Source organism: Micrasema longulum, unplaced genomic scaffold (genome assembly GCF_059751315.1).
Source record: "Micrasema longulum isolate JH-2025_06_02 unplaced genomic scaffold, ASM5975131v1 h1tg001602l, whole genome shotgun sequence".
In the NCBI taxonomy this organism is placed as follows: Eukaryota; Metazoa; Arthropoda; class Insecta; order Trichoptera; family Brachycentridae; genus Micrasema; species Micrasema longulum.
In genome coordinates this window covers 101,114-118,800 of record NW_028278783.1, presented here as the reverse complement: position 1 = coordinate 118,800, position 17,687 = coordinate 101,114, and the positions used below count along the sequence as shown (strand labels likewise).

Genomic DNA, 17,687 nt, shown 5'->3' with positions numbered 1-17,687 from the left:
AAAGATAATATAGAAGTCTAGGCATCTACAGGGCTTATGACCTGTCAATGGCTGGTTTAAGTGGTCACTTTACACACTGTGTAACATTCACCATTCTGCCTATATGAAAATATTGTTGATAAATTACCCCGTAATAAGCCCCGGTGTTCTGTGCTGTTCGCCATTGTAATTAGACCTCGTGATCTGTTGTGGTGAAAAAATTTAAAGCAACTCCAAACTATTTAATCTTTTTTTTACCACCAGGCGTGCCGAAGTGCCGGTTCTGCGGCAAATCCTTCGCCAACTCCATCGCCCTGCGCAACCACTCGAAGAACGAGCACTTTGACCTGATCAACGAGGAGTTTGACAGGTTCGAGGCCAGCCTCGGGGACGAGAATGTGAACGGAGACCAGTCGGAGTCGAGCCTGCCCGTGGGGAGCCAGTACCAAGTGGTGGACTCCAGCTTCATATCGGACGGGACGTGCGACGCTTCCGACGAGGTCAGCTACGTCGTCATCAAGACGCCGGTCCTCGGGAGCAGCATGGGACCTATGCGCAAGGCCAGAAAGGTAACTCGTGTAGTTTAATTATTACTACTACTACTACTACCATCACGCCATTTCTCCGTAGTGGTAGGCAGAGAGAATGGACCGCCACACACGTCTATCCTGGCATACATTCCTAGCTTCTTCCACATTGATACATCTTGTCATACATGCCCTTCAGTTCTGTCTGCTTTTGACATGACCAGATTAAAGATTTTGGTTTATCTGATCATGCCACGTCTTACTCGGTCATCCTCGTCTAGATACTCTTGTATGTTAATAGGACAGAATCTAGCGACATTATTTCCACATCTAGGCGTTCGTTTTATAAAACTGACAGTTATGTCGGAATTTGATTCGACTTCAAAATTTACTAATTTTTCTGAAAGTGCCAACCTCGAAACGATTTAAAATTGAAATAAATCATAATTATAGGAAAAATTGCTTGATAATGATCGCCCGTCCTCAGGTGGAGACGCGGCCGCGGAAGCCCTACGAGAACCGGAGCCGGAGCGAGAGCCGCGACGTGAAGCTGGTGGAGTTCGGGGGTCCCTTCAGCTGCGTCAGGTGCGCGGAGGTCTTCACCGACTGCTGCGAGTATTCGCAGCACTTCCACAACGCACACTCCAAGCGGAAACGTCTCACCAGGTGACGAGCACAACCACAATTATGTTATTTAGATCTAAATTTGTTGCAACCAAGAGAAAGCATTTTCGAGAAGGGAATACGGAGGTCTAGGCGTTTACAGGGCTTATCATCTGTCATTGGCTGGTTTAAGTGGCCACTTTACACTTTAACTTTTGCCATTCTGCCTATGTTTAAACAACCACATTTCCTCAACTCTTTCATCGTGCCCACTTAAACCAGCCCATTATAGGTCATAAGCTCTGTAAATGCCTAGACTTCCATATTCCCTTCTCAAAAATGTTTTCCCTCTCTGTTGCAACAAATTTAGATGTAAATAACTCCAGCCAGGAAATCCAGCCAGTCTGCAAACATTTGGACATACTCAAAACATTGTCGGTTACAGACTGGCTACAACATGCACATTTTATTTTTGAATTATTTATTTCGGAAAAATTATTTCAAATGTCACTTTTTTATTGGCTATTATAAATAAAAGGTCCTAGAAGTTATACGAACTGCTAAGCGTTGACAGAGGTATATAGGAGCGTTAGGACTATGAAGTACCTTGAATAGAAGTGAGAGGGAATGATAGTCTCTCCGCTGTCTAATTTAGAGCCTTTTCAGTTGCCTACGATGTATGCAAGAAAAGCGATTTGCTTATGAATGTTGATAAATCCAAAGTGATGGTTTTTGAAAGGGATGAAAATTTAACTAAATGTGAGATCAGCGTGAACGGAGATATTCTGAATCGGGTAGAAGACTTTGTGTACCTGGGAAGTATGTTTACTAGGGATGGAAAGGAGGGTGAGTGCCGGGAACGGGGTAAACGGTGCACTGAAATCTACTTTGGCAAACAAATATTTATCGCAGGAGGCTAAACTAGCAGTTCACAACGGAGTTCTAGTGCCAACTCTAATGTATGGGAGCGAAGTATGGAATTGGAAAAATTATAATGAAAGTAGGTTAAATGCTGTCGAAATGCGATTCCTCAGGCGAATGTGTGGTAAAACGATGTATAATAAGTGTGGTGCACAAATTTCGAGATCCGTGAAGTGTGTAAGGCTGAGACAAGCATTATCGGCAGAATCAAGAAAGGGGTGCTGCGTTGGTTTGGACATTTAGAGCGAATGGACAGCGAAAGAACGGTTAAAAGGATCTACGATGCGAATGTTGATGGATACAGAAAACGAGAAAGACATGGCACAATCGAGTCCATCAAATACTTGAAGATGGACATGTCAAAAGTAGGAATAATCGGCGTGCGTGCATGAGAAGATGTATGAATGTAGAGGAAGCGAGGTCTGTATGCCAAGATAGAGTGTTATGGCATTCTATCCTCTCTGCCTACCCCTACGGAGAAACGGCGTGATGGTTTGTTTGTTTCAGTTGCCTACGATATACCTACAATCGGATACGTGGTCATATTTTCTCAGACCAAAAATATACCAGCGTCTTGTCTGAAGTCGTTCAAGATTATGAGTCCACAGCTCGAATCACCCATAGGAACATCAGCGTAATTTGGTTATCTGATCTAATGTTGCCCGGCAGGTGCCAGATATGCGAGAAGCGGTTCGACCAGGAGTTGGACTCTCAACTGGGCGTGTTCCTCTACCCGGAGGACGACCAGCCCGTGTGCGTCGTGTGCTCCATATGCTCCGAGCGTTTCCCCACCGCCCTCCAGCTGGAAGCTCACCACAAAGCCGCTCACTCCAAGGTACGCCCCATCCGAGAAAATTCCGTTTTAAAAATATGTTTACAGTAAAACCTCGTTTTTACGTTTTCCATAACCCCGGTTTTACGTCGAAATTTTTTCATAACTCATTCGATCTGTCAAAAGACGAGCCGCGCGCCGCCGCGTGAATGGAGAATAAAATCGAGGTAAATAAAAAAATGTGTAAATTATTGTCTCAAACTAAATTCAAAGTAGGTGCAGTGTAATTGACCATTTTGTTTAAGTGTCTAATTTTGACATTTTACTAAATTGTGACATGCAGTTGACGCATGTTTAGGAAGAATAAAGTCTTTACATCAATAAATTACGATGCAGAAAGTTAAAAAAATTGACAATATAAATATTATTTGATGTTATACACACATAATGCGAAAAGGAGATAGTTTAAACAGTTATCATAAAAGTGTGAAACAGTCCGCGATGTAAATGACAGTTGAAATTTTGTGGTGCCATATTAAAAAAAGTGATACCATATAAATAAAATTTCCCAATATTTAGGGAAAAAATCGTTGTATGCGTTTAATGTAAATTAAAATGTTTATTTTTGTGTTTTTAAGGTTAAGTATTTATGCGTGTTTTTTTTTTAATTCAATAATAAATAACACATTGCAGTATTGTTTGAAAAAATACAAAATATTTTTAATTGTATCATTGGTAAATATGAATAATCCTCAATCATGACAGTTCTTACAAATTTTCTGCAGTATATTTTAGTATAGCCTTGTACAATAATGAGGAATTTCACTGTTTTCTATTTTTTTTTCTATTAGCGTACGTACTATTTAACTAAGCAAATATATATATATTGTGCCTTATTTACAAAGATATGATTTTTGAAAGTGACATTTATCAAATACCGCGCCAAATGACTGTAATCAGTGCGTCACTTTTCAGTAGTGACGTCATGAAACGGTTGGCGTTCTTACTTTCACTGACCTGACAAGAATCTATGGAATATTGCTTTGATCACTTCATTTAGTTGATCGTAATTTGCTCATTTCTATGTTATGGTTGTTTTTACGAACGTTTCGATTTAGAAAAACCTAGAACGTTGACTTAATCTCTGGTTGAAATGTCAAATTATACAAATTATACTCTTTTTTACTATGGTCAAAACGTTTCTTACAAGGTGCGGGGGCTTTAGAGCGGAAACCGGAAATGCTACACATAGATATAAGGAGTGACGTCATTATTTACGATTTTAAAATGAATACTATTTTTAACATTTTTTATTTATTTTTGCGTGCGTTTTCACGAAAACATTTTTAAAATTTAATTCCGGTATGGGCTGGAATTCCTCATTATATTTTAACAAAATTTCATTTTTTCCATACATTTTTCATTTCCTCATTTGAAAGATTTCCTCAGTTTTACACTTTTTTTTGTAGCTACCCTGAAACACATAAAACAGGGATTTTACTGTATTTATTAACAAATCGTCAAACAAACCCAAAAATTAACGTATCGTATTATAATCTTTTACGTGCTATTAATGTCATTGTTTCTGTTCTAGCTGAAGCCGTTCCAGTGCAGCCTCTGCCCTAAAACATTCTCCCAAGGAAATGGTCTTAGCCAACACATGAAGATTCATTCGGGTAATGTTTGATTAGGTTCTAAACATAGCAGAATGCATGTTTCGCAGTGTGTAAATTGATCTCTTAATATTATAAACAGATACGAGGTGTGTTCAGAAAATAACGGGAATTTTTAAATTTCGCGGGTTCTGAGAGTCCGATTGTCAAAATATGTTGGTATACATCAGGGGCGAATGCTCCTTACAATCGATTACATGCAGCTTACCAAATTTTTTTGACATCGTAAGTAATGTTTAATAATACTGTAGTATTATTAGGAAAAAACACATCACCAAAAAAATATATTACTTTTCTTGGGTAAGTAAATTTATATAATATTCCTTTATTCCATACGGCGACCAGTTGCGCCTCTATTGGCCAAAATTATTACTACTGGATTACACGAGATTACTCGGCTCACTTTAAAATCACTAATTCAAATACGTCTTTAACCTAAAACTTTAGAATCTCGTTCGAAAAATTACACTTGCGATTACAGTAAAATCTTGCAGCTTTCATTACTGCAATTTAGTCTTTCAATACTTTTTCATAAGGGCTAGTATTCTTTAAAATACATCAATTTGACTTACGACAGTCTAAGGGAGGTGACAATATACGCACTCGTTATGTGTGAGAAAGAGATAACGAATATATTTTGTATGTCTTAACACGAAAGTTACAATAATAAGTAAGTAATTGATCATACTTATGTTTCGGTGGTTTGAAAGTAAATTTGCTTTAAAATAAATTGATATATTGATATTTTAATCGAAACAAATTGATATTTTAATCCATAATATAGCATAAATCCTTTAGTGGGTTTTAAAAAAACAAAGATTTGCTAATTGTTTTTTTATTGTAATTCGTTTTTGTGCATACGATGACAGTTGAATATTGTAGGTTATTCTTCAGTATCCATTTAAACTTTAAAAATTTAGTTAGAGTTATGATAAAAACGTTGCTAGTGTATAGTGTTAAGAATAAATATATATGAAGAATTATAATATGCATAACTTATGTCGTTTTGTGAATAATAATGTGATATAAAAGTCGATGAAACAATGATTCTTAAAACGTAATTTATGTTTTGTTTGGTGAACTATCGTACTCGGTAAGGAATACTTTTAAATTATTTAATTATTATCATTTATTAAGAAATAGTGTTTTATTTCGAGACAAGTTATAATAGTCTGACTTAACCAAAGATGCACCGGTGCGCTAATGAATTATCCAGTTTATTAATTACTTTTTCGACGCTTAGCCCAAAACGCGAAATAGCTGCGCGGTTGGGTCGTTGCTTTCTAACGATGAAGGCGGGAGTTCGAGTCCACAGGGGTTCAAATTATTTTTTTTGCAATTATGTTTTTTTAAATTGTATTTTTTAAATCAAATGTTTGTGCTACATTAGAAAATATTTTTACTGAAACTATTAGCCGCTGGAGCCATTTGTTAGGAATTATTTATTAAATATAAAATAGACTTGTTTTTTATATGTTATACTACCGCTATGGACATTTTATCAGAATTTTCATAGCTTACCAATTTAAAAACTCACCGCTCGCCACTGGTATACATGCCCCTGAAGTATGCTAAAATTTTCAGCTGTATTCATTTTTTATAAGAGCTCTGCGATTTTTGTTTGTTAAAAAAAATGGATCAAAGAATTTGTATCAAATTTTGTGTAAAAAATTAAATTAAGTGTGTGAAATGTTAACAAAGGCCTATGGCGAGTCTGCTACGAGTAAAACAAGAGTTTACGAGTGGTATAAGCGTTTTCAAGATAGCGGGGAAGACGTTGAAGATGACGAACTGCCCGGACACCCCAGCACATCAACAACCGATGAAAACGTGGAAAAAGGTCATGAAATGGTTATGAACTATCGCCGAATCACAATCAGAGAAGTCGCTGATGATGTTGGCATATCGATTGGCTCATGCCTTGAAAGTTTTTCGAATGTTTCGGGTATGAAACGCGTGGCAGCAAAATTTGTTACAAAATTTTGAATTTTGAACAAGTCAACGATGATGCAGAATGACTAAAACGTGTTGTGACGAAACATTGGCTTTCAATCGTCCCAGTGGCGGCATTCTGGATCGCCAAGACGAAAATCGCCAAGCACGCCGAACACGTCTAACCTTGCCATAGACAAAGTAAAAGTAAATATGACATTAGGACTCTCCGAACTCGCGAAATTAAAAAAATTCCGTTAATTTCAGAACACACCTTGTTTATAGCTGCTTGAATTCGAAAGGGCCACAAATCGAGATTTGTCTTTTTTTTCTTTTCATATTATGATGATTCGTGTAAATAGAATGCACCTTTGCGTTAGAAACAATTTTGTAATAGCGGATAGTAGATTATTTCTCCAAACCGACAATGTGAGCTGGTGGATGCAGCCAACACTCTACTGGAGACGTACTCGGACCAGCAATAAGCTCAGCCAGATGAATGGTCTGTCTACCGCGAGTTTGGCAAATTGTATGGTCTCATGTCGGACGTTGTCGTCGTTACACGTTGCAGGCGTCCGGCCGTACGGCTGCACGGCGTGCGGCAAGTCCTTCACGCAGAAGAGCGGGCTGGAGCAGCACGCGCGCACGCACTCGGCGCGGCGGCCGTACGCGTGCGTGGTGTGCGCGCGCGGCTTCCGCCAGGCGGCGCACCTGGCGCAGCACGTGCGCACGCACACGCGCGTGCGCCCCTTCCGCTGCCCGCGCTGCCCGCGCGCCTTCAAGCAGGCCACGCACCTCAACTTCCACGCGCGCGCGCACCACGCGGCGGACGGCGGCGAGGAGCAGGCGTAACCTCGACGGCCATTGAGAAGGGATCGTTGACAAATCGCGACCTCAGAAGTACACTGTGCCCATTCTGCGTAATATAGAGATGTTCATTTGAAGTCGGCCTCGTGGTGTAGTGGTCAGCGCATTTGCCTGCCTTGCAAGAGGTCTCGGGCTCGTTTCCTGACATGGTTGACGTGAAATATTGACTCACTTCTTCGCAATATCATTAATAATCCCACTTCGCCTGTTTATCTGTGAAAGCTTTTCCATCCTCCATCACAACATGGACTATCTCTTCGTTCGAGTAACGAGAGAACCCTTTTAATACCCATTCACCGCTCTTATTTTCTTGCCTCCTCTTTCACAGTAATAGCTGCTCGATTGTGGAATAATATATATACATTTTATACTGTTTTAAAAAAAAAATATTAATTTAACCTGTACATCTGTTTGTATTGGAAATAAATAAAATAAAATAAAAATAAAATCTACCCACTAATGTTAGAGACGGGGGCCCCGCCTCTTCTTTATTTACTTTCAAGCCAAGAATGAAACGTAATTATCTAAATTGTCGAGTTGTTACCTCAGAGTAATAATGCGTAACCTAGAGAGGAGCCCAAACGTAGGAAAACCATTCTATGACTATTGGGTATTAAGTTAGCTACAGTTCGCAGCAAAACAATGGGCTAATTGGTTGCTAACCAACAAACCAACATCGCGTGCATTCTATGAAACATAGTGATAGGGCTTCTCTCTAGGTTACGCATTATTACTCTGAGGTTGATCCTGTCTTCTATCCTTTTCATCCCCTCTCCTCTCTTCATAGTACAGTGTAAATTTTTAGTCAATTTTTTAAATAAATGTTGTATAAAATTGTAAAATTCTGTATTACTTACAATATGTCTATTAAATTATACAGTAAATAAATCACTGAAATAATTTGGTTTTATTAACAGAATATCCTTCAATTTTACTCTCTCTAGCTTCACCAACATGGCCACTATCTACTTTGTTGTGTCAATCAATGTTTCATCAATGCTTTTTTTTTTACCTTACATTTGTGTTATGATTATATTTTTTCCCATCTGGCAACATAACGCGGTGACTTCGCTAATGCGCGCAGTGAAAGTGGGGCAAAGTGGGGGGATTTTCGGGCACAACCCGATGTATTCAAATATGATTCTACGCTCCTTCTGGACTATTCTTAATTCCATGCATCGCTTTCGACTACTTTCTCCCGCCTTTCTGGTGGCATATGAATACACCCTCAAAAGAACGACTCATGTTTTGAGGTTATCCGCGAATCTAGCCATTTTTGTCATCGCTGTAAGGATGAAATGCTGCTCAGCCAGGCCATGAGTCATCGATCGGGACGAGTGGAAATCGGAAGGAGCAGTGTCCGGTGAATACAGGTGGGGTAGGACTTTCCATTTAAGCGTTTCCAAGTACGTTTTGACTGGGTGAGTGTTGTCATGCCGCAAAATGACTTTGTTGTGTCTGTTCCCTTACTTCTTTATTCCTTATCAAGTCAAACCACCGCACACCCAAAATTATTCTTCTTGAGGCTGTAGTCGAGAAAAACGAACGCAAAATTAGGAAATCGTACGATTTTGCCATATTAAAATGAATGTTTTTTTTAATCGGGCAATGATAAAAAGACAAAAACACATAAATTAGATAAAAACAATATGTTTTAAATGTATTTCTGTTATAAAATATGTTTAAATGTTTAATGTAACTAAAATATAATTACTTTTAGACCGGCAGATTACGCCATTTTAAATTTAGACTAAACTTACGTATCTGGGATCTCAATAAAGACTAAGTATTGAACAAAAATTTGTTGTAGTTATTTGAAGAAACATTTAACATAAAAGTGGCCGCAACCAAATTTAAATTTTTTGTTTTTGAAAAAAAATACAAACATTTTAAATCATATACATTTTTGTGACATTTTCCTTTATTTATACTTAAAATTATGCCTTCGGTAATACTTAAAAAAAAATAATTTAAAAACTTTAGTTGAAGCCTTTCATAGAGGTATAGATAATTAGTTATTGATGCCAAAATGGACTATGTATAAAAACCTACCTACCTAAATAATAGCGTAATTCAAACCCGTCTCTAAATCTCGTAAAATATTTCAATTTTACTACTAAGCATTCTCCACTGAGTTAGCGAAGCATAATTACAAATCTCACAATTATTTTTTCGTTTTTCGCCAATATCTCAGCAACTCCTTTAACTCTTAAAAGACTGTGGTAAATAATCCCTTTGCGCGCGGTGATGTAACGTTGTGTTACCACAAGCAAAGAAGGAATATTCTAAAGTTCAGACATTTGAAAAAAAAAAACATGGAGTCAAACTGTTTAATAATTCGTTCTTCGTAATTTATGCGAAAAAACATATAATTTAGCCCTTTGATAGCAAAATAAATTAAAAATCACAAATACGCCGCTTATGTTACGCGCGTGCGTCTCCCATCGCTGTTATCAACCGACTGAAGACTGAATCTGTTTTAGACAACAGCCGCCGCAGAACAGCGTCCCTGTCTTCCTCGTTACGAATTCTATCATCGTGCTCTCTCTCGTATAAGGTATCTGTATAGATGTTTTGCTGAATTAGCGGACATTCATTCTTCGCGTAGCAACAATAAATATTTTTTGTATTAACATTTAGAATAGTTTTACAAATTTTACTTTCCAAATCGTGTGTGAAAATGTTCATTTAAAGATTACAACAAAATACGAATTAATTATTTTAAAAAATAAGAGAGACATATTAAGTCTTGTGTCCTATGTCAACTAGTGTGACATCGCAGCCACACAAGTGTTTATTTATTTATTTATTTATTAACGGACATTGTCCATGTATACAATTTATAAGGTTTAAATATTACAATAAAAGAATAGTTTAAAACATTTTTAAAAAAAAGAAAGAAGCATTGACAAACATAAGGGACATCGAGACAAGATCTGGACTTTTTATTTAGTGCTCGTTTAAATCCTTATAAACTTAAACCAAAAAAGTCCAGATCTTGTCTTGAGTTAACAATACGACAAAGGCGGGTCATTGGGGAATTTAGGCCATAGTTTGTTCTATGCTGATCGATGAACAGTACTTCATTGCTTCTCAATCTACGAGTCGGAAGTGTTAATGGAGATTTCTAAGTTTGCTTCTAATTTCCCCATATTATAAAAATTAACAATATAAAAAAGGAATAACATTAAAAATAATCAAATATAAATTAAATGTATGTCGTGACAAACATAATTAAATATATAAATTGATAATAGAAACATTGAAATTAATATAAAAAACATAATTGTAAATACATTTATGCATCTGCCTCGCAGCGCTCGCCTACAATGGAAAATAACCTTACGGTTTGGAAATGAGTATCCTTAAAAAATCACAATGGCGGTGTTAAGTAAATAACAGCATTTATCGATACTATTCCTGGCCGATTACCTATCTTTCCCATCCTTCCCTTGACCCATCCTTATGGTACCTACATAACATCAAGATAGAAAAAATTCAAAATTAGAAGATTCGAATGTAGAACAAAAACAAAACAACATTTTTCACTTCACAAAAAAATGCATAAAAAGTGGTTGGATTCGTCGCGCGTCGTTGAAAACATTGTTACATTATATAGTGCATTTTGTCATCTAGTGCCCGAAATTGAAGAACATTCACATCATATTAAAGGTAGGTATCCATTCCATGTTCCTATCCTTTCTTCAAATATTTCCCTATCACAAAACTTAATGAAATTAGTTTTTCATTTACAGTCCGCCTTTTTGTTAACTGGCGGTACCCATGGTATGGTACCACTCGTCGAGTTTCTGCCACAAGTTGGTAGCTACAAATAAATTGTCGAAAACTGAGATTTTTTGATAACTGGCATCAAATAATCTTGGGTAAAAAATTAATGAAAATACGTCATATTTTATAAATACAAAAAATAAAACTTTCTAATATTCAAATTGTGGTTTTATTAGAATTGACGATTTGGAATGAGCTTCAAACATTAAAACTCCAATAATATCTTATCAACTTCTGCCAGAAACCCGACCCAACGGCTGACAACCCGGTTTCGCGGTTTAGTGGGTTTCATTATTTTTCCTTTTATATTTTCTGTTCATGTTTACCTTCTTAAATGTGTTTTTTTTCGCTCATAATTTAAGGAGCTAAGATGTTTTCGAAGATAAACGCGGAATGTGTTTTATCCTCTCCCCCTACTTTTATGGTGATTCAGTTCGCTTTGCCAACCCGTTAAGTACTTCATAAAATAAATTGTCTATGGGTTTCGTGTTTCGAATCTTGTTGTCTATGAAGCGCCACAAAATGGCTGTATGGTGTGATGTGTCAGTTGCGTTTGTTAGTCTGGCATTTTAAACTCTATTTTTCATGAATGGTGAGTGTTTTTCTAAGGAATTTGCACAACATTATAATGAATTCGTATGTTGTTATCATTTTAAGTTTTAAAAAATCTAACTTGATAAGCTTTAGAGTTAGTTTTGAGTCGAATGTCACCTTTTCATTGGCGGCCGGTCATTTCTATGTACTACAAGTGAATGTTCTTTAGAATTTACTTTTAAAACTTCTGTTTACTTATTAAAGAAGATTAATCCCATACAAATTAGTTTGCGTGTATCTCCACAGTGTTCATACATAAATATATCAATTCTGCGGTCAGCCGAAGGGCATAAAAACGATTGTTTAAATTTAAGTAATTTTACTGTCATTTTTTAAATACATTATTAGTATGCGTTCAATATTCAATTAACAGTATTAGGAAGTGTCGCCGACTTATGGATCAAAATTCTTATGTTCTAATTCCGCTCTTACACAATTAATTCTCATTTTTAACAGAGTTATTTATGACTCTTAGAAAATGTCCTCAACATTTTCACATTTAGTCAATCCTAAAAACTAAACTTTTTATCTTTTTAATAAGAAAAATAATTTATTATTCTTTAATGTACCAAGTAATGAAAATAATAATTTTGTTTTCCTTAATTTTAAAATCTCAATATGGAAGACTTAATTACACGTTAGCTCACCATACAGGAGGTCTTGGATTCAATTAAATTATTTATAAAGGCGTTTTACTCTAGAATGTTTCATAGTCCCAGGACAGGCTGCTGAAGCGTAATACTGACTAACTAAAATGATCATGTTACACGGTGATTGGTGTGCCAATGCAGTGGCCTATGCGCCATTGGGTGCGGAAACAGAATGATGAAATGAATGAGTGGATGAATATAATGTTTTACTCTTTATGTTTGTAGGTTTTTCATCAACTGATTTTGAACCAATCAATCAAAATAGATATAAATATGGAGTACCCCGCTTTAAATGTAAAAACTGAACCAGAAGACGCGGATTGTGAAGTTTACTATGACGGAGAAGAATCATATACTAACCAGAGCAATATTCCACGGGAAGAACTCCCTATCAAGACTGAAGAGGAGACGGACAATGGAGAAGAATATGATCATTTCCTCGCTGGACCGAGCACTAGCGCTGGTTTCAGTTTAAACGAAGATTTTTTTAGCACTAAAAGTCAAACAAACGTGCTGAGAGAATATTACAAAATATTACAAAGCGGTGTTAAAGAGAAAACCTATAACTGTCCCGAGTGTAAGTTCGCCACTGATAGAAATGTAGATTTGAGCGTACACATGTTAGGTCACACCGGGGAGAAACCATTTGCCTGTGAGAAGTGCAGTTATGTCTGCTCCAGGAAGCGCTATCTACAAAGCCACATGTTGACGCATACGGGCGAGAAACCATTCTCTTGCGAGATATGCGCTTTGCCGTGTTCCAGAAAAGGAGATTTGAAAAGCCACATGCTCATACACGCCGCAGAAAAGAATTTCAAATGCGAATTATGCAATTATAAGTGTTCTAGGATCTCATATCTGCGGGGCCACATGCTTTCGCACTCGGACGAAAAGCCGCACGCTTGCGAGCTGTGCTCCTACAAATGCTCCAAGAAAGCGTACTTGCGGAAACACATGCAAACGCACTCGACGGAAAAGCCATTTTCCTGTGATATGTGCGATTTCAGCTGCTCCCAGAACAGAGACTTGCAAAGGCATGTTCTCGGCCACTCGGGAGAGAAGCCGTTCGCTTGTAAATTGTGCAACTCCACCTTTTCGAGGAAGGTCTACGTCACGCGACACATGCTGATCCACACCGGCGAGAAGCCGTTTGCGTGCGAAGTGTGCAGTCAAAGGTTTTCGCAAATTCCGCACCTCAAGAGACATATTTTGACTCATACAGGTGAGAGACCTTTCGCTTGTAAACTGTGCGACTTCAACGGATATCGGAAACATGATTTGAAGAGACACATGTTAATTCATACCGGCGAGAAGCCATTTGTCTGTGACATATGCGATCATAAATTTACGCAAAAATCTAATTATAAAAGGCATATGCTGAGTCATGCTCCAAAATCATGATTTACCATTGTTGAATAACAAACTTCTCATTAGTGCTACTCAATTTATTACATTAATAAACAATTGTTTTTAAATGAGGAGGTTCAGCGGTTTTCAAAATAAAAATATTATTTGTTAATAGACTATTAAACTAAGACATTTTAAAAATTACTTTTATGTATCGTATTCTCATCGCTATGTTTTTTAAAGTTTTGTGATTTTGAAAAGACTCCGTGACGTCACTAGTTCCCGTCGGTGAGTTCTGTTTACTTAGATATCAAAATATACTAAACGTTGAAAATAATGGTTTCCCGTAAACCGGGAATCTATTACAACACATGTCAAGCTGTACTTGATTAGTTGATTCACAAGAACTTGTGACATCATTCATTTTTTTTTTGCACCACAACAGGCCAGGAGCCCTAATTACAGTGGTGAATAACATCACGGAACACCCAGCCTTAGAAAAATCACATTTAATTTTTGTGTTCTCACCGGGAATCGAACCCGGAACCTTCCGTGTGTGAGTCAAGCGTCTTGACCACTACACCACGGAGGTCGCATTTAAAGTAGTTAATTTTTATTAAAACCATTTTCATTGATTTTTTCATACATTTTCAAGAAACTTTGCCATACAATTTATAAAATGCTCTAATTTTTGCCGCGTGCAAGAAAACATTTTTCATATCAAATTCCCTTTAGCACTGAACTTCCTCATTACAACTATAATTTCGGGCGAGTACTCCATCCATCGATGAGTGTTATAAATACGAAATATTATTTCATAATAGTCAATAAATGTTTCTGCTCTTTTCATCATGAAGGCAAGATGACCATTCTTACGCTTTGCATAATATAATAATTAGTAATAATTTTAAAAAATCTGTCTGAAAAACCAAGGTTACGCGTGTGAGTATTCGGGAACAATATTTAAATAATTCTTTTTTGAAAAGAATGAATAAAACACACTGTAAAATTGAGTAGCATTGAAAAAAGAGCTTGTTGTTTTGTGTGTAGTGTTACGAAGTGAATGCCGATTCAATCAAAATATTTTTTATTTAGTTCGTCCATCTATTTTACTATTGTCCGCTTGGCGGAGTAGTGGTTAGCGCTTCGGGTCTTATGAGCTGAGCTCGATCCCCACCATGAAATGTTTACTTTTAATTTTGTAAATATAAGTTTATGCCAGAAAATTACACGTGTAAAGACTATAAATACATCAAGTTTTCAAGAAGTCAAGATGCTCAAAAATGTTTCATGGGAATTGAATCAGAGATGGAGGATATGGAAGTCTACGCATTTGCGAGGCGTATAAACTGTCAGCTGGTTTAAGTGATCATTGTCATGTCATCGTGTCTTTGTTTGAATATCCTTTTTTCTTCCGTTTTTCCACCTGTTGATTCTATAAGTTTCAGCCTTTAATTAGGACCCCGTGAATTCCTTTATTTCATCGATTTATCTTGTAGGAGTCCGTTCTCTTACTCGTTTATCCTCAACTGCCACCATTACCACCAGATTTTTGACACGCGAGAGAAGAAATAAGAGAGAATCCCTTTTCTGCATGTCGTGGAGTCTTTCGCTATCATAGTTCGTGGAGGATAGAAACGTGTGTGCGTCTTGCTGTCTATGAAATGCGCAGCATCCGCCTTCAGCACATTTCAAACATATCGGCCATACGCCATTCTTTTCCCTCGAGTACCCATGTTTCCGTCCCATACAACGCAATGGAGATCACCAAGCAAAACACATGCTTGGCACTACATACGAGACACGCAAAAGAGACTCAATAAATTAGTTAAATTAGCGACTCTACCGAGCATTTGCTTAGTAAAGATATCGTCACCTCACATTTCAACGATTTTCCGAGTTCTAACGCCAAGCTTATTCCCTTCATTCATCACACAGCAAAATGGAAGAAAACAAATACTACATCATACAACTTTTTCACTGGAGTCTTTCTAATCAGTACTCACTTTTTGATGCACCTGAACTACTGAGCGCAATAAAATTAAATATCCTAACTAGAAACCCCAGACAAAACTTACTCTTTCATACCGATAACCATTGAACTAACCATGGTTTTCATTCCCCTATGCCTAGAATTCTCAGGTCTGCCAACAAGCATACCAATCTTGATTCCTTTGATAACAAGTTGTCTTCTTTCAAACGATCACTGAGTCAAATTCAATTATAAACACCTTTCTCCCGCTTCCGCTCCCACCAAGTCTACTATATACCATTGTGTCTTTCTACTTTCCTTTATAATAATTTTCTGTGTATAAATATGTCCTTAAAAATGCCCGTTGGGCGTATATAAAAATAAATAAATACGAGTCTTCAGAAATTGTCCACCACTCTCGTATCATCATCTCGCTCCTAACAGTTCCATGGCGCTTGATCAACGTCTCGTTTATTCCCCCTTGAAGAGAGAGAAGTCTCACCCGACTTAAGAGGAAACGCGGTCTTATTTTTCTTCGTACAAACGTAGTCCCGTATTTTCTCCCTGTATTACGGCACGAGAGCAATGATTTTTTTACGCACTATAAATATTTACCATTTGCGTGTCTCTATCGTGCTTTTTTGATTTATTGTTTCTTATTGTTGAGCTGGACCACCTGAAAACCCATAAAAGCGCCCAGTTTTATCTGCCGTCTTCGGACGTACAATATATAAATATGATACATAATTTTCAAAAACGGAAAAGGTATTGACATAGAAAATTTCATTTGAATACCTTTTCCATAAAAAAAACATCAAAATCGGTTCAGACGTTTGCGAGAGAGTGACCTGAAGACAATCTTCAAATACCCATTCTTCAAAATTCTTATCTGCCGAATTTCCCCTCACTAAACAAACAAACAATCCATCACGCTGATTCCCTGTAAGGATAGGCAGAGAGGATAGAACGCCACAACACATTCGCACTGTAAATATTTTTAGTCGTTCTTTCGCTGTCCATTCGCTCTTCACATTCGCTGTGCATTCCTCTTAACTACTCGTATGTCCTTAATATGTTATCTTCTCACGTGTTATCTGATGTCCTGTTCAAAACTTTGGCTTGTACAAAGCGAGGTCTCAATTTAGACGAGAAGTGATCGACAGCGGAGAACTGCACACAATTTCTCTCCAGGGAATTCAGTAGACAGGTTTTCGGTTTTTCTCATTATGGACCTATTTTTTCATATCTTCGAAAATAAATTAATAAAAATATTATGAAATACACATGTTTAACCGCTAGTTTAGTGTAGTGTAATTTCAATAAATAATATTAAGTTCCTATAAAATAAAATTCCATACTATAACGATGGTTTAGTGATAATAATGAAAAAGACTAAATATGTTTTAAACCTTAACCTCTGCATAATTTTCAGAATTTCAACAGATTTATGAAGTAATATGAATGTCTAGACATTTGCATGGGTAATTTATTTCTTTTTATATTATTTTTTCAGTATTTTTATGCCAGTGTACGTGTCAAATCAACATTGTTTTATCGAATACACACCCTGATAATATTCAATAATTTTAATCGATCAAGGGCCTTTTTACAATTGTTATTTTTAAATAAACAAAATATTACGACGGTAAAGACATTATTAAAAAAAAATTGACAATGGTTTATAATACGCGTTTTTTAATTACTTGGAAACGAGACGGGAGAAACGGCATGTATTACGTTACCACGTCAAACTTGTATGCAATGATTGTTACACTCGGCGGGCGTGACGCTATCTGCAGCCGTGTGTATTTTAAACTTTATACTAATTTGTAAGAATACCCTATTGTCATTGACTGGTTTATATACGCATTCACCGTTTTGATCATCATTTGAATCGGGTTGTGGTCCCGAGTTAGCGTTGCGGACTCGCGAATCAGAGGTTTGAGGTTCGAACCCCGCACAACCCCAACTTGATTTACATTTTCCAATAGTGATAACTCGTTTCAAATGGCCGCAAAAACCGAAATATTTAGGTAAATAATAAGAACGCAAATGTTTCCT

The 17,687-nt window shown here is 36.9% G+C and overlaps 2 protein-coding genes across 2 annotated transcripts; both read left to right on the top strand.

Annotated features, from left to right (window-relative positions):
• Nucleotides 1-243: 243 nt before the first annotated feature.
• Nucleotides 244-7,727, top strand: LOC148274714 (uncharacterized; the record flags this gene model as incomplete). The annotated part of the gene is made up of 5 exons (XM_088236753.1): nt 244-548; nt 994-1,172; nt 2,700-2,865; nt 4,397-4,478; nt 6,979-7,727. Coding segments are annotated over 5 exons (1,013 nt in total), but the record flags the coding sequence as incomplete, so codon positions are not given.
• Nucleotides 7,728-11,580: 3,853 nt separating this feature from the next.
• Nucleotides 11,581-15,597, top strand: LOC148274713 (uncharacterized). Its single transcript, XM_088236754.1, has 2 exons — nt 11,581-11,655; nt 12,533-15,597. Exons 1-2 carry the CDS (start codon nt 11,653-11,655, stop codon nt 13,706-13,708), a joined length of 1,179 nt encoding a protein of 392 aa, XP_088092880.1. The 5' UTR covers nt 11,581-11,652; the 3' UTR covers nt 13,709-15,597.
• Nucleotides 15,598-17,687: the final 2,090 nt, after the last annotated feature.